At 49.1% G+C, this 23,174-nt stretch overlaps 1 protein-coding gene across 1 annotated transcript; it reads right to left on the bottom strand.

Annotated features, from left to right (window-relative positions):
- Positions 1–143: 143 nt before the first annotated feature.
- Positions 144–13,202, bottom strand: TMEM120B (transmembrane protein 120B). The gene is made up of 12 exons (XM_086623481.1): positions 13,134–13,202; positions 9,145–9,263; positions 8,080–8,196; positions 7,251–7,310; positions 6,587–6,682; positions 5,440–5,529; positions 3,263–3,328; positions 2,242–2,303; positions 1,900–1,992; positions 1,436–1,500; positions 1,197–1,265; positions 144–257 (listed from the first exon to the last, which is right to left on the bottom strand). The coding sequence occupies exons 1-12, from the start codon at positions 13,200–13,202 to the stop codon at positions 144–146; spliced, it is 1,020 nt and encodes a 339-aa protein (XP_086479607.1).
- Positions 13,203–23,174: the final 9,972 nt, after the last annotated feature.

Below are 23,174 nucleotides of genomic sequence, written 5' to 3'. Positions count from 1 at the left end.
CCATGTCCTTCACCAAACACGGGGACGCACGAGTCCTTCCGAGCCCGCCCACGGCACAGCTGGGGTTTGTGGCAGGATCCATCCCAAAGCTGGTGCCCGCGGTGGGTGGAAGGATGGCTGCCCGCATGCCGGGGAGGGGGAGTTCACAGCTTCTTCGTTTTGTCTTTGTTTTTCTGGAGTTTAGTGTGCACCACTTTGAGAGTAGTGAGGAAGTTCCCAAGGAAAAGCAGCAGAAACGTGAACGCCAACACAAAAACCTGAGAAGGGAGAAGGAGAAAAAAAAAAAAAAAAAAAAAGGTGAGAGCTGAGGGTATTGCTTGGGCCACATTTAAACGAGCTCTGATGGAGCCTGGTTGGCAAGTCCAGGAATTTGTTAGCACGTGAGGAGAGAAGATCACAGCTAAATATAGCTGTATGGGTTAACGGGAAGTATATTTTTATCTTGATCACTTAAGTGGCATTTATTACTTTTTAGTATTACAATGTGGATTACATTCAACATCACTGGACTCTACCAGACAGTAAAATCAAATCGTTAAGCCCAGTCTAATGGATTAACATTATGCTACAAGCACCTGGGGGAATGACACGTTTCTGCAGGAAGCCTGTGTTCCTCCTGAACAAAGTGAGCACACCGGCTACACCAAAATCTGACCAAAATAAAGACCATTGGACCATCTGCAGCACTGCACGCGTGATGTGGTCCAATTTGGATCCACAGGAGCAACTGTATAGCTGGAAAACGGATAGACATGTTTGATGGGTCACAGCAACTAAGAAAAAAGTGGAAGGATCCCTAAAAGTGGGGCAATAGTATTTTTTTTTTAAGTGATTTTACTGCTATTGTTTTTTTGCATCATATTTTTGTATGCATAACCCATGGATCAGCCCTAACGGAGAACCAACTCGGCAGCCATCACTATTAAACACCCATATACACAAAAAATATGGAGAGATATTTACCCACATGTATTTTTTTCCCCCCTACATCCTCTGCCTTTCGGTTTGTGTGGTCCCCGTGGGTGCAAGTTTCCCTACAGTAACTCACATTTATTTCGAGTTCTCTTGAACAGGCTCTGTGCCACATCATTCTGAGATATTCAGATGGGGTCAGATGCCCAAATACCTCTAAGGATGTGGTTAAACACCCCCTTTCTCCCTGCCCTGTGCTTTTTCTGAGCAGAACCAACACCCACCTGCCATTCTTTGCACTCCTTATGCCTCGACAATCCAAAAAGCGTGATTGCATTATACAGCTGCCAGAACTAAAGGGAAAGAAAAAAAGCAACTTAATTACTAGCAAAAATTCCCCAATTTAGAAACATTTGCCACAGGTGTGTGTGATCCAAAGCACCTTCTTATGGTACTGCAACCACAGTGGCAGACCCTCCCGGGCCCTGCGCCGCAGAGGGAGGAATGGGAGTGCCCGACTTACATGTCCAAAGAACAAGAAGGGAAGGAGAAACGTCAGCCCCCGCCACATCCAGGACTGAAATCCTTCTGGAACAGGTTAACAGAAGAGGCAGAGTGTGAGCACAGAAAAGCCAGGACTGGACCTCAGCCCTCTCCACCCAGACCACCCATAAGGGCTATTCCCATCCTGCTCTGCAATAACCAATGGATTTAAAATACAGACTTGAAGGTGCAGTAATGGGAGGATGAAGATGACCAAAACCTTCATCTTAACCCTCTCATAGAGGTGAGGGAGATCAGAGCCCTCTGCTCCTGACCCACGGGACCTGAGGAGGGGGACAGAAACCTCGTTCCCCTCCTGCCTTAGGAGACGGGCAGCAGGGCAGGGGGGTGGCAGCTCTCGGAAGGCCACGCTGCCCGCTCCCTATCGCCGTATCCAAAACCTGTGCAAAAACTTTGCAAACACAGTACTGCAGAAAACCTCACCTACTGTAAGGTCCAAGTGGTTTCTCTCCCCCAAAGCACGGAGTCTGTAAAGGCAGCCCCTTTGATAATAATACTGTAGGAACTGAACGCAACCTGGAGAAGTAGAGAGAAAACATCGTTGCGTTGGCTGTTCAGAAGTATGATAAACGCATCAAACTATTTCAATAATGTTTAATCCAATAGCATTTACTTATTTATATTTGTACATTGCATATTTGCATTCTATCTTTGTATTTCTACAGTTTAATACTCCAGCATTTACCAAGCAGAAGTGATTTCTTGTAAGCTTGTAAGATACAAAACTGTTTTATCCCACGAATTAGCAACAGAAGATATACTCACTCTGAAATATTGAAAATGCTAAAAATTGACTGCGAAACATTTGATACATGAGTCCATCTGGCCTGAAAGCAAAATACAAAAGGAGGTTCTATTTGTTTGATAAAAAGCAAACGATGTAGTGCCCTTCCCCTTCTCAGCCAAGCCGGATCCCATTAGCAAACGAAGGCAACAGCTGGTACCCAGCCCGCTCCACCCCACTGGGAGCCCAGAGAAGGTGCTACAGCCGCCAGCATGTAGGAAATGGGCTCATTGATTAGGTTTCCTCTCTCCAACACGTGTAAGTGCTGCCCCCCCTTATTCATCTGCGTATCGCAGTTTTCTCTAGGCAGTGATCAAAGCCATTCAGCAGCATCTGCATCAAGAACCCAAGTGGTGGAGCAGGGGGTGGTTGTGCTCCTCATCCTACGGGTAGTTCGGGATAAACAGAGGACAGGGGACCTTCTGCTCCAGCCACCATGTCTTTCCCTTACAGATTCAGGAGCAGAAACATTTGTTGGTAGTTAACAATTAAAAACTGCTTTAAAATCAGTTCATGCCAAAGTTGAGATGGGTCGCGCGGCACCGTACGCTGGTGCGTCGCTGTGTTGTTTGACCAACGCCACCACCTGCAGGAGGGCAACCTGCATTTTTGGCTTCATGCTCCATTTCCCATCTGGGTGCAGTAAAGGCACCAAACAGATTTGTTTTGCTTTAGAGGGAGGACACCACAAAGTGCTGCTTGTTTGCCCAGGTATACATAGACAGAAATTGGGAGACTTGCAGAGATTTGCTACCATCAGCACATCTACAGCTTCGGGTTTAGGGTGAGTTTTTTTCTTTTCTTTTTAAAGCAGCAATGTAAACTTGCAGTGTTGTATTTATCATTGAAAACATCCCTAACATCAGACAAATACAAAGTCTGATGCTTTGCCATGTGCCCGCACAGCCACAGCTCCACGGACACACTGGATTTAAATGCTCAGATGATGCAATCACTGTGAAACAGGCGTGAAGCACCCAGGGCAGGAGGGAGCAGACTCACCACGTTAACATGACTCCAGACAGGAATGTAGAAACATAGTGATGAGATACCCACCAGCCTTTGATCCTGCACAGAAAAAAAGTGGCAGTTAGATGAGAAACATGGGGTTTTAGCATCGTAAGTCTGGCTTTACCAATGAAAAAACATCCTGACTTGAGGGAGGAGGAAGGACAGGGAACAAAACAGATGGCCCAACTCTAGCAAAAGGGATGCTGTGGAGCACCGTGCTGGCAACAACACTTAGTTGGGGGCACGAATCCACGACTGCTCAGGATCAGGGCACGCCTCCCGTGCTCCCACGAGCTCTCCAGCACAGCAAGGAGCAGCAGTCCCGCAGCACAAGGTACCGCAGTGACTAATGATGCACAAGTTTCAGCCCACACACTGTTTTTCCTCTCCATGCTGTGCAAATAAGTGAGGTTTCCAAGTCCTTCCTATGAGGTGGCTGCTTCTTTCAGACATGAACGCTGCTGAAAGCTCAGAAAATTACAGTAAAGTGAGCAAATGCCGTAGTGAAGCAGAATCAAGTCAAGAGCTGCCCCAGGGATGGCACAGCTTTGGAAACTAAGCCAACACGATAGGTTAATTTTGGGTGTCTCCAAGCAAAGGTGTGCAACCTCTGACACAAGACACCACCGAGTCACTGTGACGTGGATGCAGCAAGCCCAGGCTCAGCCAGAGGTTTCTCTGTTGACCTCAAGCAAGTGACTTTACATCCCTGTGCTTTGGTTTTTCTTTGTCTCTGGCCCCACAGCAATCCCCCATCTCTGGAAAGTCCCCCAGAACAAGACATCCCACTCACAGCTGCCCTGGGGACAGCTGCGTTTGCAGTAGAGACTTCTTCATCCCTGCTGCCCACGGTCAGCACTGGGAACTGTGTCCTCCAGCAGCTCCCAGAAATCAGCCCATTTTTCAGATTTTGCCCCCAGGGAAAGCAGGAAGGCCACCAGGCTGGTGCCTGCCTCCATGCCTCTTGCATCTGGCATGGGGACCGCAAGCATCCAGCCAGCAACACCACAAGACAAGACTCCCAGAAATGCTCCCTTCCATCCCCATTTTGAGGAAATCATGGAAGCAACTCGCTTCAGAGAGGGAAGCGACTGGCTGAAACAAGGAGCCATGAGCTGCTCCCAGCTGATCATTAGACATTGCTACTTAATTAGGACAATGCTGACTCCTGCCACCAACGCAAGTGCTGGTCCATCTCCATACAAGCACCACTGCAAGGGAGTGTACAAGTTCTCTGTGAGGCATTCAAAACAAGAATGTGTGTGGGAAGCTGGGCTAACGTGATGCCAGCTGCTCAAAAGGTGGCAAACGAGAAGTCAGAAGCCAAATTAATTAACCCAACAGGGAGCTGCAAACGTTGCAGCAGCAGCAGACACTCACCCTGCAGCAAATCAACACGCATGGGAAGAGATATGGTGATCACTGCTGTTGCCCCATCCCAGATGATGAAAAACGGGGATGTGCAGCCATCGGGTTATTGCTAAAATCTAACACCAGACTCCAGGTTAAGGTACACAAGTGCAAACTCGAGCACCCTCTCAACCCAGACCTAAGGGAGATGCTCCAGGAGCGATTCAGCAGCAGCACCTCCCCACCCTGCCACCTTGGAACAGCCCTAAGGGTGCCATAAAGAAACAAGGGCTTGGAGTAAGGATCATCTTCCAGCTAACTTCTCCCAAGGTTTCATTTGTGTTCCCGGCTCTTTATACAATTATCTCCCAACCGCCAATTTTCCCTCAACATGACCGTAATTTAGTTAAAATGCTTCGGGAGACGCAGCACTATCCCGCGCGGCAGCCACGCTAACCACAGGGCACAGAGCCAGGACCTCGGGTTGGTCCTTTCACCAAAAACGCACACACACGTGTACACCCCAGACCACATCTACAACTAACCCACAGCCATCAAAAACATCCAACACTTTGGAACAAGAGCTTTGGGACTTTTAGGAACTGCACCTTCTCCTCCCTTCCCAAACTTCAGGAGGTCACATCTGCCCTTGGAAGTGACCAAGGAGGGGGACAGAGACAACAGACCCCGCAGGGAGGCATGAGCAACTCGGATTTGCTTGGCTTCAGTGCCAAGCTGGATCCCTTTTTGTTGCCTTTTTTTTTTTTCCTTTCAAGGACACTTCATGCTTTAAATAGTTTTTGCAGGTGGCACAGTACCTCGATCCGTTGCTAATGAGAATGCTTTCCCGTATCGTCAGCGTGCAGTAATACCACACTAACAGAAAGTTAAATACTTCATCTGTCACCCTGTTAAAAAGAAAAACACACATTAAAAAAAATCCTGTTAATCGTAAAGACATTTTAAGAAAAGCCTTATTTTTCCTCCCTCCCCCTGGGCAAATGAAAACCTGCCCAAGTGAGGCCACGGACACAAAGTCTCAGTCCTGAACATCCCTAATCCACATGCAGAGCTGCAGCCATCGGCAGCACTGCCGGGCTCAGCGTCCTTTCCTCCGGCAAGTGCCCCGTGGTACAACACTGCAGATCTTGAGCCGATAAGCAGGTATGCAGAGACGACACTAATTCCTTCTGAAGGAGAGAAAGCACCATGGAAGCAGCGGATGATCCAATTTAGAGAAGCATTTCCAGGCTAATTCAATGAGGAGATTCCATGAGATCTATATAAATCCAATCAACTAAAAGAGCAGAAGAGCATTACGCTCTGGGAGGAAAAAAAAAAATCTTTATTTTGCCATTTGGAAACCCTTGAAGCCAAGGGGATCCGGGGCAGCCTCTGTATACAGCAGCATCGTTCCCCAGTACGATCCTGCATTCACCCAGACCCACAGAGACATCACTGGAAACGTTCCGCTCCAACACCTTCCTGTTTTGGTTTTTTTTTTTAAGCAAAACTGAATACTGGAAGTTTGTTGGTACTCAGACACTTTATCACGACCTAGAGATAACGTTTCAGGATGGACCATTTCACACAAATCCTCTCTTGTTACGTTTGCAACCCCAGAGCTGTGGCACAGTCCTGGTCCCTAACTGGGACAACCCGCAAGCAAAACCAACTGCTCTTTTCTAAGCTCACCATGATGCCACAAAAACAACAGGTCAGGAAACATGATGTTGGACTTCTCAATCACGAGAGACTTCAAAAAAAGTTAAACAAGGAAAAGCAAGCAGCTAAAATACAGGTCCTGCCAGCGTTGACGAAGAGGTGCAAAACTGTCCTGCTGTCCAACTGCTCAAAGCCTAAACACGGCCAGAGCCCATCCCACCGTCCTTAACAGAAGAGAACAGTTAGTTCAAATCCAGTATTTATTCAAAATACTTGATTAAAAGTAAAAAAACAGCTTACCTGTAGTGGAGAATAAACCTGCAGGTGACGGCCCCAAGTAACAAGATTATTGTCAGATAAAGCTTGAACTTCTCATACTCGTCCTTGTAGGCAAACCTGTAAGGGAACAGCCACTGTTTACAGACACAAACAGGTCTGGAATGTGGCTTAATTCTTTTCAAACCAGATACAAATCCATATGCCAAGCCCAAAGACACGAGGTTTTGCTTTAAACATTTAGAAAATGAGGGGGGAAAGGCAGCGTTTCACCTGCAGGGTCCGCCTGGGCTGCATGGCCACGATGCTGCAAGACAACTCAACGGCTCAAGTCCCTAAAAGATGGCTTCTGGGTTGGCATGATAAGATATTTAAAAAAAGAAAAAAATTTCCCCATTTTCTGAACCACTTGTATACCTAGAAGTCACAACACCATTTTCCACTGCAAAACCCACCTTACAATTAAGGCAACAGGCTGGACTGAGCTTGAAAGCAAATGATGGACAGAATCCATTGGAGCTCATGAAGCATTAGCTTGGCCTTGGACCATGGTCTGACTTGCCCACCCTCCACATTTCATCTTTTATCAGATCTAAGAGAAACCCATTCCCTGTCTCTGGACTTCAGTCCATACCCACAGCCGGCCCCAGAGAAACCCAAATTCACCCGCGCGGAAACGCTCACTTACTTTGCTTGGTTACTCAAGAGAGTTACATTCACGTTTCCCAGCACCAGATTTAAGTACAGGCTGGAAGACAAAAAACCAAAAGCAGACTCAAGTAAGTCATTTTATTTGAACAACACAGGATGACCCAGATCAACGCTGGAGACACCAGCGCATCTGCCAAAGCCATGTTTGCTGTAGGGTTTTAATTAAGGCACACTGGAGAGAGAGACTACAGAGGAGGATTTAAACACGGAAAGATTGGTCAGCGTTTCCAAGAAGTTAGAGAAAAGGTTTCTTTTCCTGGTGTCTTTTCTGCACTACAGTCTAAGGGTGAGATACTCAGTATGCACCGTCCAAAACCAAAAATAACGGGGAGAAGTCGAAAGGAAAGTTTCTGACATAAACGTCCGAGAGGCTGCAGCATCGCACAGCCCTTGACAACTGAGATAAACCTGTCCTAGCAACCCCACTTGAGTGAAGTATAGACTTTAAATCAGATGAAAGCACTATTTATTAAAAAAAAAAAAAAAAAAGAGAGAAAATTCTCATGCCGATTTAGTCTTAAAAATATTAGCACAGGAAAATATCAGTGTGAAGCAGCAAATTGCACAATCTCTCACCAAAGCAGGGTCAACCTCGATTTTAACAAGAAAATCCGCACATTTACACACGCTTCCAGCTAATGAATTCTGTGTGCAACCGACACAGCAGCTCAGCAAGAGATTTATGACTAATCCAGTTTTACATCTATTTCTTCAACATGCACGTTCTCCTTCGGGAACAACACCACTGTGAACACTTAAAAACCAGCATTCCTGGAGCGCGCGCACCGCCCTGCTGAAGCACGTACCCGTTCTTCTTCGGCAAGTAGGCTTCCATGTCGAAGAAGGCATTTTGCCTCTCCTTGATCTGGGCGCTGATCTCCTGAATGAGAGCAAACTCTTCAGGACTCGCTCTGGGCTTGCACCTGCGAGAACACAGAAACAAGATATTCCTGTTCATGTTTTTACCTCCTTTTTGCTTAAAGGAAAATAACGTTGTCATAAACCCCACGCTGTTAAACACCCAACTGCGTGAGCTGATGCCATTGCACGCTTTGCTCCTGTTTCTGCAGCACCATTTGTCCTACCACGATTTGATTTCACTGCCTGGTTTATGCCGTTACAGGTTATTTCAACCAGCTGGGTTATAAATCACCTTCTCTCTGCACCTCAGCCCAGAGAGAGGATCCCATACTTCTTCCCTAGCACAGCACTTACGGAATATTGCGCTTTTTTTGCAGGAGCTCCTTCCACTTTGGGAAGTTTGTGCACAGTTTCAGGCACTGCCCTTGCAGGCTGCAGCTCTTCAGGCATGAAATATTTCAGGATGTGACAAAACACACACCTCATGATTTACGGACAAACTGTGGTTTTACCAATTAATGCAAACCAGAGAGCAGCGCACAGTGGCGTTGGCACCCGCGGTGTCCGAAGTGGTGCACTCAGGCCTGCACACAAGGAATTTAGCCTGTGGCTCCTGGGGATCAGCTGAGCAGCCAGAGACAGCTCCCTCCTGTAAATCCACCCAGGAGCCAGGTGCACCTGCAGGTTCAAGGATTGATGCTGCTCTTCCAGCACGGCTTACAGAGCAAAGCTTTGCTCACCCAGCAAAACACACGGACCAAAAGCTGTACGGTCCCGCAGCGTACGGCACGTTCTGCAAAGATGCAAACCCATGCAGGCTCCCTCAAGGATCTTCTTTAATTACAGGACTCCATCCTTCATGGGGTTATGAACATTCTACCTGCCTGCAATAGATGGCGGTGACTCAAGAATAAATGTGTATTAAAATGCTAAAAATCCAAACATTTCAGCCCTTTCGGAAGGAGAAACATCCCATTTCCACCTCCTCCACCCTCCAGGTCTCCCATTACCGTTGCAGGCTGTGCTTCAGATCCTTCAGCGTCTTCTTCTGCCGGTGTATGGAGGTGCTGCAGGCTGTCTGCAAGCTGGTGACTTCCTCCAGCTTCTGCCTGTAAACTTTGTGCGTTTCCTGCAGAAGAGGAGATGATTGGTAGGAAGAGCCCTTCTAGGTTACACACTGCTTTTGGTCCTCACCTCTGAAGGAAGCAAGCAAACCCCTTTTTTTGGGGAGTCAACGGGCACTCCTGCAAGCAACCAAGGAGAGAGTGATGCCAAACCAGCATGGATCCAACAGGGTTTAAATGGATGTTAATGAAGCACCTGCAAAATGAAGAGCATCCTCTGTGCTCATCTCGTTTCCTCTTTCTAAGAGCTTTCTCACTCAGGAGCTCCTTGTTCCCTGTCCCACCCTGTAAGGAAGCCCTAATCCTCTGTTTGATCCCAACCTGTCCCCATCAAACGGATAGCTAAATCATAGAGCTGGAACTCTGATTTCACAGGCAGATTAAATCTGGGGAGGAAAAAAAAAAAAAAAAAGACAGACGAGGACCCAGAGGAAAAAACAAAAAAACACAAAACCAGCCACAGACCCACGCCTGGGTCACCACTGCCATCTCAACCCACCTCAACCCCACGTATGTTCAAGCTTCACCCATCCCCTCCCTGTGGCATTAGATGCTCCTTGAGAGGAACTTTTTTATCACAGCTCATTGATCCTCTGCAGCCCCCAATTAGCGTTTGGCCGTAACGAGGACGCGCCAACCAACTGCCAGCCCACTGAGAGGTGCCTCTGCTCGGGAATAAACCTGCTCTGCTTTTCTGCCCTTTGCAACAACTTCACCACCCTCCCCGGTTCACGGAGACCTCGGGAAGAGCTAACCAGATGCCAAGCGATGCCCTCTGGGCAAATTTTCTTTTAATATCTATAATAACCCAGAAAAGAGAGTTTGCAAAGTTAACACCAAGCAGAGAAGGCACGGGTTAAACAGCTGTTTGCACGGCTGCTTTATCAACAACTGCAGAAAATTATCACCAGTTTTCCTGGCGCATAAATAAGATGCTAAAACCACACAAAACAAATCTTTGCTCTCCTCCTCATTAGGACCTGGCTGGTAGCTGTTCATTATTTACAAGAGCGATGCAAAACAAGCTCTGGTATCCGATTTAAAAACCTTAATAACCAAATTAACCTTGTCCATGATGCTCTCATCATTTCAGGATGGGTTTGGCTTTGCTTAGCAAGGGCAGGACTTCGGGGCTGGACGGGTTGTACAATAACTCGTTCTGCTTCTCTAGACGTCACGCAACAGCGTCTTTTAAAAGGCTGGTTCAAAGGGTGTAAGAAGCTCTTCACCAAAAAAGCGGTCAAGTGTTTATTTGAAACACAAACAGGCAAGCTGAGAGCTTGTGAATTCGACCACTAACCAAAAACATCAGGGTAACAATTTCAAAACGACACTAGTATTTAGAAAAATATAACATTTACTAGTAGTGAAGTTATTTATTCGTCAAGAGAAGTGATTGCTTACAAAGGGGATCCACCAGCAGTGCCAGGAGCTCAGCACTGCCGTTACATTCACACGTGTAACACACGGGCCAAATACCTGCCCGGAGGGTCGGTGTGCTGTACATGTTCATACACAGGCTTTAAATTAATACGCTGTTGCAGGGCAACTTGCATTTTCCCATGTCCCTGCCCCAAAACCGCAACGCCCCGCAGCCCCAAGCTCTTTCTCAGGCTGTTGCTCCAGGGAAGAGGCTTTGCCCTTGCAACCCAAACAACAAAAACCCGCAGATGGGGCTGGTTAGAATTGCTTTGCAAACCTGGATGACCCCGGACTCCATCTCAGACCAGTCCCCGCTGCCCTGAGGGGATGCCCAGTGCTGCTGCACGGCAGCATCAGCGCCTCTGCAGCCCCTCAAGTTGGAGCTCCCCAAATATAGGCACCCCGTGCCAGCCACCCAACATGTTGGGGAAGGAGCTACGACCGGAGTGCAAGGTCCTTCTCTGCAGGAGAAGGAAGACGCAGCCCCTGACTCGGAACTTACAACGCAATTCTGAAATATGAGACGGGCAGCAGTGCATGGAAATAGGGATCATTTTTCCCCACGGGGCTGGCACTGCTGTCAATACACAAAAATATCTGCCCACCATCAATTTTTTTCCCCACTGGCATTGCACAAGAGACCCTTTTAGTGGAGGCAACCAAAGTACCTTGGAAAACGCCAACGGGGAGCTCCTTCCAAACGCAAGCAGCAGCTCCCACGCGGCCCCCGACCAGCATTTCCAGCCGGAGATGAGAGTCAGGGCAGCCAAAAAGGGTGCTGAAGATGGGGTGATGCGGAAGAGGTCAAGCTGCTGCTGGGAAAACCAGGCTCCTCAAGAGCAAAAGATGCTGTGAGGTGTCCAAAAGGCCACGTGCAAGGGCAAGCATGAGCAGACACCCACATCGAAGTACTTTCTTACTAAAGAGTTGGGTTTTCTACCCCAACACATCACGGTTCGATTTGAATCCAGTTGAGGAGCACAGAGCCTTCCTCCAAAGCACACTGAAGAACCACCAGCATCTCACGGAGCTGGAGCAGAGTCACATCCTCAGGACAGCGCTGCATTCCCCTATTCCGCAGCACTACCTTCAGATATTAACTCCACTTGTGAGCCCTGAAACTCTCCGATAACGGATATTCGCCCAACTTTTCACCTCCACGGTACTAACCACTGGGCAATGATACCTCACGCCACCAGCAGCTGTGACCCACCAAGAAGCATTTCTACTCTCCTTTTACGGATGGGGAAACTGAGGCAGGGGTAAGTCAGAGACGTTTTGCTGTGGTTTAGGTCAGACTTCGGCAGCGCACTCTGCCAAAACGCCGGCCGGCGCATGCAGGATTTACTGCAAACAAGTGATCAACAAAACCACGCCAGCTGGTGATGCCCCCACAACGTCCAACCACCACCTTTCCTTCTGTTAACAAGTGTACAACCTGAACTGAGTTTTAATTAAGACAAGGAGCTAAATCTGGAAATTGCACTATTTCTTTTTTTTTTGTGGCACACGTTCTGTTTAACAGCCTAAAAGAGGCTAACAGCCACGCAGAGCGAGAACAGCTGGCGGCGTTTGGAAACTGGCTTAAAGATTTAAAGCACGTGCATGGGCACAGCATTGACGACATACGGGGAAGGGAAGGTTTCTGGAGGTAAAAGCGTTTTGCAGGAACAGCTCCCAGCCCCTGCTCCAAGGTCCTTCTGTCCCTCAACGCGCTTTTGTGTGAGGGATAAACAGTGCTGAGTCCCTCATACCCCACCGCAGGAAAATGAACTCCGGCCAGGCGATGCTCCCAGCACAGGTGTTACCTGCATTGCCCCTTGGGCTCTGCTGTGGGTGCACAAAACCACCAGCTTCCCCTTTTCCATCCTCGCTCCAGCGGTGGGAACCAGCACCGCGTCCCCTCAGGTACCTCATCGGATGCACCCAGGGCACGGCCGTGGTTTGGTCTGGGATGTCCCGCGCACATGTACCACCTGCCTGGAGGTACCAAGGCCCGGTGGTGCTTCTGGGGTGCTGCGCAAGGATGCGCACCCACGCACAGCTGTGCTTCGTCCGCGCACCCCGGGCCGGCGCCGAAGGCACCGTGCACGCGTGGCCCTGCCGGGCGCAGCCCACCCGGGGCCTCTCCTGGGCGCAGCGAGGGGACGACGAGCCTCCCCGCACCCCTGGACGTTCCCCGCCGAGGCTGCCCCAAGGCGGGCGCCTCTCGGGGCCGGGGGCAGCGGCGGGGACCCCCGGCGGTGCGCACCCCGCGCTGCCGGCTCCGCTCCTGCACGCCCCCCTCCCAGCCGGGGGGGGAGCCCTGGGAAGGCGGCGCAGGGCAGCGGAGCGGCGGACGCGAAGCCGGGCAGCGCGGCGCGGCGCTGGAAGCGAAGCCACCGCGATACCGCGCAGCGCTGCGCCGCAGCGGCGCGCAGCCCCCGCCGCCGCCCCCCCCCCCCGCGCCTCACCTGCAGCTGCCGGAACTCCTCCTCCAGCTCCCGCCACTCGCCCCGGCACCGCTCCAGCTGCACCCTCATGGCGCGGCGCGGGGCAGCGCGACCGGCGGCGCGAGCTCTGCCGGCGGCGGCGCGGGCCCGCAGCCCGGCCCGGGGGCCACGTGCGCCCCTGACGTCAGCGCGCGGGGCTGGGCGCGGCGCCGTGGCGGCGCGCGGCCCCGCCCCGCCCCGTCCCCCGCCCGCCTGAGGCGCGGGCGCGGCGGAGCCGCCGCCCGACCGTCACGGGTCGCTTCCGCACGGTTCGCCGCGCCGGGCCCGGGTTGCGGCAGAGCGTGGAGCGCTCCGTGGCGCTGGGCACGGGGAGATAAACCCCTCCGCGTGGCGCGGGCCGGGGCGCCGAGCCGCGGGGACGGACGTGCCGGCTGAGGGGGCCGCGCCCCCGCGCTGAGGCGGCCCCGCCCGGCAGCCGCCTGGGGCCGGGGCACGGCGGGTCGGTGATGTCACAGGAAAGAGATGACGAGGCGATCCCTGAGGTTTTTTATTCCTGCGGTAATAACCCGCTCGGCAGACCGGGAGCGGGGCCCGGTGGCGTCTGCGCTGCCCGAGCGCGGGAGCGCACGATCGTGCCCGAGGAGCGCACGGTGAGAGCGGTGCCCCGCGGGCGGGGCGGGGGGTGATGCACCGGGGGCGCGGAGGCTGGGAATGTCGGTACTGCCGGTCTGGGAACGTGGGTTTATCGCAAAAGGGTGGAAAAAGGCAAAGCTGAAAGAAAAAAGGAAGGGAAAGGAAGCGATTAAAGAAAAAAAAAAAAGATGCAATAGGGAGAGGAGGTGTGGAGCCAAAGTAAAAGCTTGAGTGCAATGCTGTCTTTCCATGAAGAGTACCTGTAGGATCCTGTTTCCTTGGATTTGGCACAAACAACCGAAAGCATTTGGTGTAGAGACCCTCCTCAGTGTGCTTGCTCTCTGTATCCCTTTTCCAGGTCTGTATTAGTGCTGTCTGCTCCTTTCATGCCCTTTTTGTATGTTTCTTTCATACATGTGGGTGGACACCTGAAACGCGGTCGATGACCTGCTGCCTGCCGCTGTGCTCGGTCTCCAGAGAAGCCTGCTCCGAACTTGTGGTGGTTGAGGATTTCTGCTGATTTAACAGCCACCATCCACAGGGACACCTCAGTGTCTCCTCAGCTCCTCCAGTGAGGTCTGCGGTTATCCAGAGATCAAACACATGTGTTGTGGCCAGCCTTGATAATCTTGAAGTAAAATAATAAACTAATAAACATAGTATAAATGTCAGAGGGGTTTGTTATGTCTGTATTAATTTTTTTCCCTGGCATTTGTCCACAGTCCTGTGTAATGGGACCTTATGTTGCAGGAAGTCTGCAGGATTATGGATTACAGAAAAAGAATCGCATCTCAGATCACAGCTTTAATGCTGCGCTGGATACACGCCGAAACTTTCCAGTTCATCACAAGGTTGGAGTGCTCCCTACCAGCACAATTATTTTCCCTTCCCACATGACAATAAGCCCTCGACTTTTGCAGCTACTCTGTTGTCTCAGCTCAGTTTATCACAGAGCCACCCCTAAGCACACTCGGTTCAGAGTGCGATGGAATGCGCAGAGCAAGCCCTAAACAAACGCAGCTACATCGTACCCCTTCCTGCTCAGGAGAGGCTGGGGTGCTGACACCCTCCTGCAGACCTGGGTGAACCCAGATCGGAGGGTGCCAGCGCGCTTGGTGGGTCACCAGGTGTTCAGGGAGGTTGGCAGAAGCGGGTTGATCCAAAAAACGGGAGACTGCTACCACCAGTTGCAGATTTGAACCTCACCAGGATTTTGCACGTGGCCAGAGCAAACACCCTGGTCCACGCTGCTGGCAGGAACGGTCAGTTTAAGAGCAGGTAGTTCTATGGATGTCTCCTTATTTCCTTTAAGTGAAAACATTTAAGTAAAAACATGTCAACATTTGTAGGACTGCTTGTGTCTATTCAAGAAGAGGTATTTATAGAATACACCGTAAATTGTAAATAACCCTTAAAACTATTTGTTTCATTCCTGAGCTATAAGCCTCAAAAAAACAGAAGCAAGCTCTTCATATCACGGATGGATATTTGCCCTGGGCTGTAATTTTGCAGCCTGATGACATATTCGTTGGGGCTGCGGTCCGTGTTTCTGCGGGTGCTGTGCGTACAGAGGCAGGAAACGTTGTGCGTTTCCCACTCAGAGCCATGCCGGCCCCGGAGCTCTCCTGGAACAGCCTCACACTGAGGGATCACCAGACATTTACTCAAAACTTTCCTACCTCTTCTCTATACCTCTTGACAAGGAACAATTCTTGTGCATGTTGAGGCTGTGTATAATTATAACCCCAAAAGATTTCTTTGAAAGTCTTTTAACCAAGACATGCTAATTGTTAATATTCGTTCAAGAGATCAGTATTTTCTGTAAAACAGAAAACACAAAAGAATTTCATTGAATACAAATAACGTGAGTGAAGCACGGCCTGGTTCTAGCAGTATTTAATGTTGCGCCGTTACAAAAGATTTCAGAATTACCTGTAATCTCTCTCCACCTCCTGGGATATCGTAGCTGTTTGTATAATCTCATTATTTCAATCACACCTTTGCGAATAAAACCAAAGCAAGGTAAGATGACAGTAATTTTTTTTTTAACTAGAACTAGAGAATTTGTTTTCTATGGTCTATATAATTTTACTTGCTAAGAATGGAAACTGTAGATTTTAATTAGGTCTCTCAATTTTAAAAGGACCTGCTCTGGATGGGGAGAGGGGCCCTGTGCAGCCGGCGCTCACGTTTCCCGCATCTTGCCTGTCCTGCCCTGCACTGGGAGCAGGTTCTGCGGCTCAGCTGAGGCACGGGGTAAATTCCTCCGAGCACAAACCCCCGCATGGAACTCTCACAGCCCTGCATTGTTTCCTGGAGCCTGGTTTATCTCAGGAGAGACTCTGGTTTTTAGGCTTATCTTTCCTTGCAGCCCACTAAACAAACCACGTGTGCTCTTTGGTCAGCAGCTAATTAACCCAGTCATGTACAGTTTTCATATTGGATTTCAAGGATGCCTGCCTACCCACCGTAGCAAAGCAAGCCTGGACAGTTGCCCTGTGTGGCTGCATCCCTGTCCCTCCCTCTGCTCCCACAACTTAGATGAGATTTTGATTCAATTTGCCATTTTACAGAGGCAAGAAATGCTGTTGTGCAGGTTTACGCAGTGAGAAGCTTCTTAAAAGAAGGTTTGTGGCTTCCTTGAAGTAGATGCCTTGGACACAACTTACCCAAAAAGTTAAAACGTGCAGGAAGACACCAGTGCCTTCATGCAACAGCACTGCACTGTCTTAACCGTGTTACCTGGGCCAAGAGCTTTGCATGGGTTCTTCCTTCTTCATCTGCGTTTGAGCATGAAGTTGGTCAGTTGGTCACTGCCCTGCCCCTGAGCAGAAGGCTGACCTGGAGGAGGCTTGTGAGGCTTCTTCCCTGTTTCCCTGGAGCAGACAGCTGCTCTAGATTTAAGGCTATAAAAGTGTATCTTTCACTTGTGTCAACACATGATGAATGGTGCCTTTCCTCTGCGTTTGAATATTTTGAAGGACATTTTTGTCAGTATCTCGCAAATCTAACCTTCCAGCTTCTGAATGTCTGGCTTCCGCTGCTGGAGATCTTCTGAGGCCTGTGCGCAGCAAATCTACAAATGCTAAATCTCTGTTTTGCCTTTACCTTAATTAATCCCCAACTCATCAGCCATTCACTGCCAGAAAATGTATAAAAGAATTTGAATTAATAAATCAAGTTAAGGATCTCAGTGAAATTGTGACTTTGTTATTTTGATGTTAAATTTTGTTCAAGTAGGAGTAGTTATATACGCAGTCACATGTGAGCTCCTTTCCTTCACCCTCCAGACTATTTCTGAACGCAGATGCCATTCATTCTTTCCTCTTATGATAACTGAGGCTGTTTCCTTAGATGCTTTTCCCCCGTCCTAGAAATACCAATTCTTTCCAACACAGTGAAAACTGGAAAGGACAAAATATAAATGTGGGTCAGTCCCTATTCTAACATGATGTGACAATAAGCCATGATGAATGAAATACTTGGTACATCTTTCAACTGGAAGTTGGTGCTGCAGATTCATCTTGTAATCTGGATTTATTCCTCAGTTAAGGACTTGAAGTGAGGCATTAGCTCCAGTATGGGCAAATTTATCTGCTTCCATCTTCCTACTGTGGTCTGTGTGTTTTAAAACAACATCCCTGCAAAGCTGTGTGGTAAATAATTCTCATCTTTGAGTAACTTCACTGATTAACTTCAGAAGCCTGTGTTTGAACAGTGGTCTTGCGGGTAGTTAAGTAGAGACAATTAGTTGCAAATCTGCGGCAAAAGACAGTAATCAGGAGGAGGTATCTCTAAGCATCACCTTGAACAACTTCGACATTTCACTTTGCATGACTGTGTAAGTGCTTGAACGTTTCAGGATTCTTACTTTAGGTTGTTTTGATGCAAAACCAACATGGTTTTTATCTTGAGAGCTGCTCCCAGCAAAAAGGAGTGAAAAGTTTTAAAGAAATGCTTTCCCACAAGGCTGCCTCTTAAGCCAGTCTACCAGTGAAGTTTACATCTCAAACCTTTCACTTCAATCCCTGCTAATAATAATTCTGGAAAAGAGAGAGGTGGGGAAGCTCCTTCAGCACTGCACCCACTCTTTGCTCATCCGCCTAAACCCGACACACACTTGGTTGGAGTCCAAGACCCTTCCACCACTTCCTCTGGCTCTTCTTTTGAATATAGCAGCAATAAAACACACATGTGAGCATCCTACTTCCACAGTATGTTGTTGTCACATTCTTCACCTCTAAAGAATTCCAACATATGTTTCTCTAAATGTTTTTTTCTCGATTTATTCTACAAAGTTCCCAGAATAAACTGAAATTATTGATTCTGACAGTTTTCAGTTGGTTTGGGCCTTTCACTTGGGTAATTCCTCAAGCTTTGTGAGAGCAAACTCAGCTCGAAGCAGCTGTCTCCGTTCATCGCGAAAATGATTGGGTTTTTTTAATTTAAAAAAAAAATCTTACTCTCTAAACTGGAAAAAATCAAGGCTCATCATATGTCATGGGACCTTGCTCCACAATGACGTGTTTCTGGGTGTTTTCCCCACCCATCCTCCCCTTGCTCGGTTTGCTCGTCGGTGTGTCTGGACTGAAAGAAAGCAGAGAGCTAAAAGCCCATTGCAACAAATTGTATTGGCAGTATAATGGGCTAATAATTTACACCGGCCGATTTAACAGCTTCCTTCCAGTCTTAATCAATGTCAGGTTTAATCAAATGCCAGAGTAGTGCAGCAACGAGGTACGGACAGCATCAGAACTGAAACCTCACTGCTCACTGGTAGAGGAGGCTTTGCTGGTGCTCCTCGGTGGCAGTGACAGATGTCTGTGAGAGTAAAAAGAAAAAATGATTCAAAAAAAAAAAGATTTGGACCAAGTTTTGGCTGGAAAGGCCAAAACAAGGGGCATTGCATCAAGAAAAAAATTAGTTCTCCTCCTAGCCTATGGTGACCTGGATTTTGACCCTGCTTTCCATAGTGGCCTCAATGTTGTGCCTTGAAATGACTGCTCTTGGGAGAGGAAGAGGATTTGGTTAAGGCATTTCTGGGTCAGTTCGGGTTTATACATTATCCTTTGGCTGAATTCTGTTTTCTACATATCTGACATATTTACAAAAATTTTCCATACTTCTTACTTATTAAGGAGGTTGCTTCTCTTGTAGTGGAATGACAGTTTTTAAGTAAAATTTGAGTTCGGTGAGTCAAAAGAACTTTCTGGCAAAGCTGCAAATATCATCAGCTTCTTTTCAAGATGGTCTAATTTTGCCCTTCTTGTGGGAAGAGTACACTTACATTTGTCCACTTTGTACCCTTGGAATACAAAAAGGTACAGAATGATAATAATGAGTGACAGAATAATTAAGGATAATTCAGATGCTTGTACCAGGACTAAGAAAACTGTAGATGGGAATCATGCATGGCCTCTTCCCAGAAAAATGGCTCTGCAAAGCCTCCTTAGTGACATCAGGAGGGTCTGTGAGGGCAGATAGCCCGCTGCAGGACCATGGAGGTAAAATAACAAATGTCTGGAGACCCAGAGCAGAAGAATGTAAAATAAGCGACCCAGAAACAGCAGCATAACCAAGTGTTTCCCTCTGTCACGTCCAGATACAGATGCTCTTACAGAGGCAGCTGCAGGGCAGTGCAATTTATGAATTTTAATTTGTTGCTTAATTATTTTAATCTTTTTAAGGTCTTTATTGCCTCTAAAATGGTTTCAAGTATATATTGAGTTTCAAATACATACATAACTTCTGCTTAGCAAAAGCTGTGGTTAGGTGATACATAGTTTGCACTCGCAGTTTCAAAAACCTCAGACAACCTGTGCTGTTTGAAAATAAACAAGTGAAAGTGTCTGAGCTACCTAATTCTTTTAATTGACAAATTTTCAGTTAACTGCAGAGCAATATAGAGGCTGAAATACTCAAAATAATCAGTACTTTTCCAGAAGAGGCTAGTTCTGGTTGTGATTTAAGGCTGTAGTTTTGGGGGTACAGTAAGCGTTTTTTCTTCTCCCTCATGGGTTTCTCTCATTCCTCCACAAACCCCTGACCCCCACTCCAGCCCCGTACAACTGGCCACGGTAAAACACAGGAATGACTGTCTTCGGGAATTCTTAGGCTTGGCCTAAAACCAGAACGTGTTTACGTGAATGAGTGTGAATAAATCCTTCCCGAACATCTTCATCCCATTTTTAATGACAAGAAATATTTCTCTTGTATAAATATTTCCTAACTTGGTCAACTTTTTTCTCTTTGGTTTTCCTGCTTGAAGGAGAGTCTGTAAGTTCCACCTCTCAGCCAGGGGGGAGATGCTGGGACCTGCTCACTGGTGGCTGCCGTCTTCCCAATTCATCTAATCCAACACCAGAAACTCCGTGTTTGTGTTTTCCCACAGTACAGATCTCCCTCCATCGTTTCCACGCCACCTCGCATGCTTGATGTGGAGCACCTCTTCCCTCCCTCTCTCTAGCTCACTCTCTTTCTCCACCTGAGTTCCCAGGGAGTGGCGTTGTCTCCTCCTGCTCCGTGACCCTCATGTGTGTCATGGGAAATGGAGTATTTGCCTTCAGTCACGCTCATGCTTGGAATAAATCCAAGGAGGAGGGTTTTTCCTTCCCTGTCCATACTGACCGCAGCAGAGAGAGTCCTGGATGAACAGCTTTCCAGTTTCACTACTCGCTGTATTCCCTGTTACTCACTGTTAGTCACCATCAGACCTGAAAGATCCTTGCCTGATTGCAGTCAAACATTGGACATTTCCTGGTAGTCACCATCCCCTCACTCACCCTCTGTCCCTCTGGACACAGCGTTTGAGCCACCTTTGATGCTACAAACATTGGAGATGGCAAACGAACACCCATCAGGGAAGACCAAGCCGTATCTCACCTCCGCAGAGGCTGGTGCTTTGTTTCAACCTAAGGTTCCCCACCTGCCTCGAAATTTATACCATTCAGGCTGCAGCCTCGTGTGCGAAAATGTGGTGAAAGGATGAGAAAAAACAAATGCATTTGGCTCATGGGAGCGAGACCAGAACTTCGTTTTTTTACTCGAAATGTGCACAGTTAAGTACCCGTTAGGGAAGATTATTACAGACACCCATAAGGCAATCCCCGCTCGCCATGGCTGCAGAGGAAATGTAATGGATGAGGGAATTAGTGTCAGGTTTATTCAGATTTCTCTTTTGAGACCGCTGATGTGCATTTTCAGGGGTTTCTTCCTTTTTCTTCTGACATTTGCAAGGCCGATTTATTTGTTACCCAGCAGTACTGTAATCAGTGCTTTCATTTCCAGCCTGCTGCTGCTGCTGCTCACATAAAAAAACAATTAGAGGTGAAACGCTTGTTGCTTATCAGCATTCGAAATTCTGCTGGATAATCCTTACCTCGAAGACACATAGCTCTGGAGGGCAGCAGGCGCTCGGCAGCTCCGTGGAGGAGCGCGGATCCGGCTCCATCCCTCGTGCTCACCGTGGGGCACACAGGATGAGCCCCCGTCCCACCAGCGTCCATCTCCACCCACAGCTGCTGGGTGCTCCAGCTCTCCGGCAGTTCTCCCAAGACGCTTCGCGCAGGAGTTTGGCAGAGTTGCTATGACGACCCCGCTGATGCAACCAGCAGCACCCAGCCGGCACCGAGCGCAGGTTGGTATCCACGGGGCAGCTCTCAGGGTGGGGGCTCCCACTGCGGCCCTGGCACCCCAGTCTCACTGGGGAGGAGCAGCCGAAGGTGCCTTCAGCATCCTGCTTGGAGGCACCACTGTGAGGGCAAGGAGGGACTGGGGATAGCTTGGCTGCTCCGGCCCGTGCCAGCGATGGGACCCCGGCGCGGGGCAGTGCCGTGGGGCAGGGGGCAGTGCAAGGGGTGAGCTCGCTCGGGGCTGGGTGACAGTCTGGTGAGTTGCTCCTGCGCTGGTAGAGCCGGTGCGGAGGCCACACAACGGGATGCAGTCGGGGGGGTGCCAGGGACAGCCAGCAGCCCCTTCTCTGCAGCCAGTTGAATTTTCCACCTTGCTCTTCGTTATGTTAATAAGCGTGACTGAAAGAAAGTACAGTTGTAGGGGAATTGCATTGTTCTGAAGTTCTGTGAAGAGCCGGGGAAATAAATGGGCTTCCCGTCGGGCTGTCCAAACGGAAGCTGTGTTTTGCGGAAACCTGACAAAGCTCCAAAGTGAGAGCACAGACCAGTGTCTGGAGACTCTGGGATTCTGTAGGAACCCGTACCCCTCCCCGGGTCTGAGCTCACAATGCAGTGCCTGGGCAGGTCCCCCAGCCCTGCCTGCACCCCCCTGGCCCTGCTTGTACTCTCCACAGCCCCACGGTAAGGAGACACACACCACACAACACAGCTGTGTTTTGGGGAGGAGGGCTCATCATGGACACAGAAATACTTTTTTTTAGCAATAGTATCCCCCAAATAGCTGTCGAATGGCCGTTTCCCACAGCTACATGGAGAATTGAAGATGAACGCTAACTGTATTTTCTTAGATATAATTTCCAGCTTTTACTCTCTAGCAAGGACCTGAAGCACCTTCCTTTCCCCTTTCCTCCCAAGCTCCATGCTTGCCCGCACGCTGGGCTCCCTGGCACCCGTGGCACCCACTCAGCAAGGGAGAAATGTGGAAAAAATCACTAGACACGGCTTCGTCCAGCAGATCAGGACAGAAGGGGGAGCCCAGGAGACAAAATCGGAGAGCATCCCACCCTGCCGGGCTCTGGCCAAGCTCTGGCTGTTGACAGCATAGAGAGTCTTGCATTTTGTTTCTACAGCCACTTTTTGGCGTTTATTTATGGTTTATAGGAGACCACTCTCACCTCTGAGTGAGCTGGCATTCCCACTGCACTGACCAGCGAGCCATTCCACCAGCAATGCCCAGAAATTGCCACCATGCCGCACTCCACCGTTGTCCTTTCTATATTGATGGGCCAAAACATCTTTTTCCTCCTTTTCCCCCACACTGATCCCTTCGCTTCGGACCTCTGACACCTGAATCACCTCCCCGCTGTGCCCGTCATCCCCTGCCTGGTCTTCATGCTTAAAAACCCACGTTGCTTCAGAAGCCAACTCCTTGGCAGCTTGCTTGACTGATGAGCACGACAGAAACGTTGTGGGTTTGACCCCTTTTAACAAGCCACCTTCAGGACTGATATTTTTAGCAGAGCCGCGTTACTGCCGGGCGTATGAAATGTCCCAACTCCTGGAGCACCCCAGGGACACCAGCCAACTCTCTGTGCTGCTCCACCTTGGGAATGTTTTCCAATGTTCTGAGATATTTCCTAGCAAACAAACAATTTTCTGATTTGCTTAAACGACTGCTCCAGCCTTGCAGAGAGCCAGTGGAGGAGCAGCCATGGGAAGTAGCCCAGCAGGGTTTTGGCTGTATGGAGAAGGGACTGCCTTTCCCTCTGCTCCCCAAGACCTCTGGCAGATGCAGAGA

The sequence above is a fragment of the Tauraco erythrolophus genome, chromosome 19 (genome assembly GCF_009769465.1).
Source record: "Tauraco erythrolophus isolate bTauEry1 chromosome 19, bTauEry1.pri, whole genome shotgun sequence".
Classification (NCBI taxonomy): domain Eukaryota; kingdom Metazoa; phylum Chordata; class Aves; order Musophagiformes; family Musophagidae; genus Tauraco; species Tauraco erythrolophus.
The sequence above is the reverse complement of the archived record's forward strand: the minus strand, read 5'-3'. Positions and strand labels throughout refer to the sequence as shown.

What these genes read in the sequence shown, in the direction of transcription:
- TMEM120B (XM_086623481.1), bottom strand. Translation starts at nt 13,202, where the DNA reads ATGAGGGTGCAGCTGGAGCGGTGCCGGGGCGAGTGGCGGGAGCTGGAG. An exon ending in AGGTTTATTCTCCACTACAG is followed by an intron (nt 5,530 to 6,586) that starts GTAAGCTGTTTT and finishes TCTTTTTAACAG; the next exon opens with GGTGACAGATGAAGTATTTA. An exon ending in CCACTTGGACCTTACAGTAG is followed by an intron (nt 1,501 to 1,899) that starts GTGAGGTTTTCT and finishes AACCTGTTCCAG; the next exon opens with AAGGATTTCAGTCCTGGATG.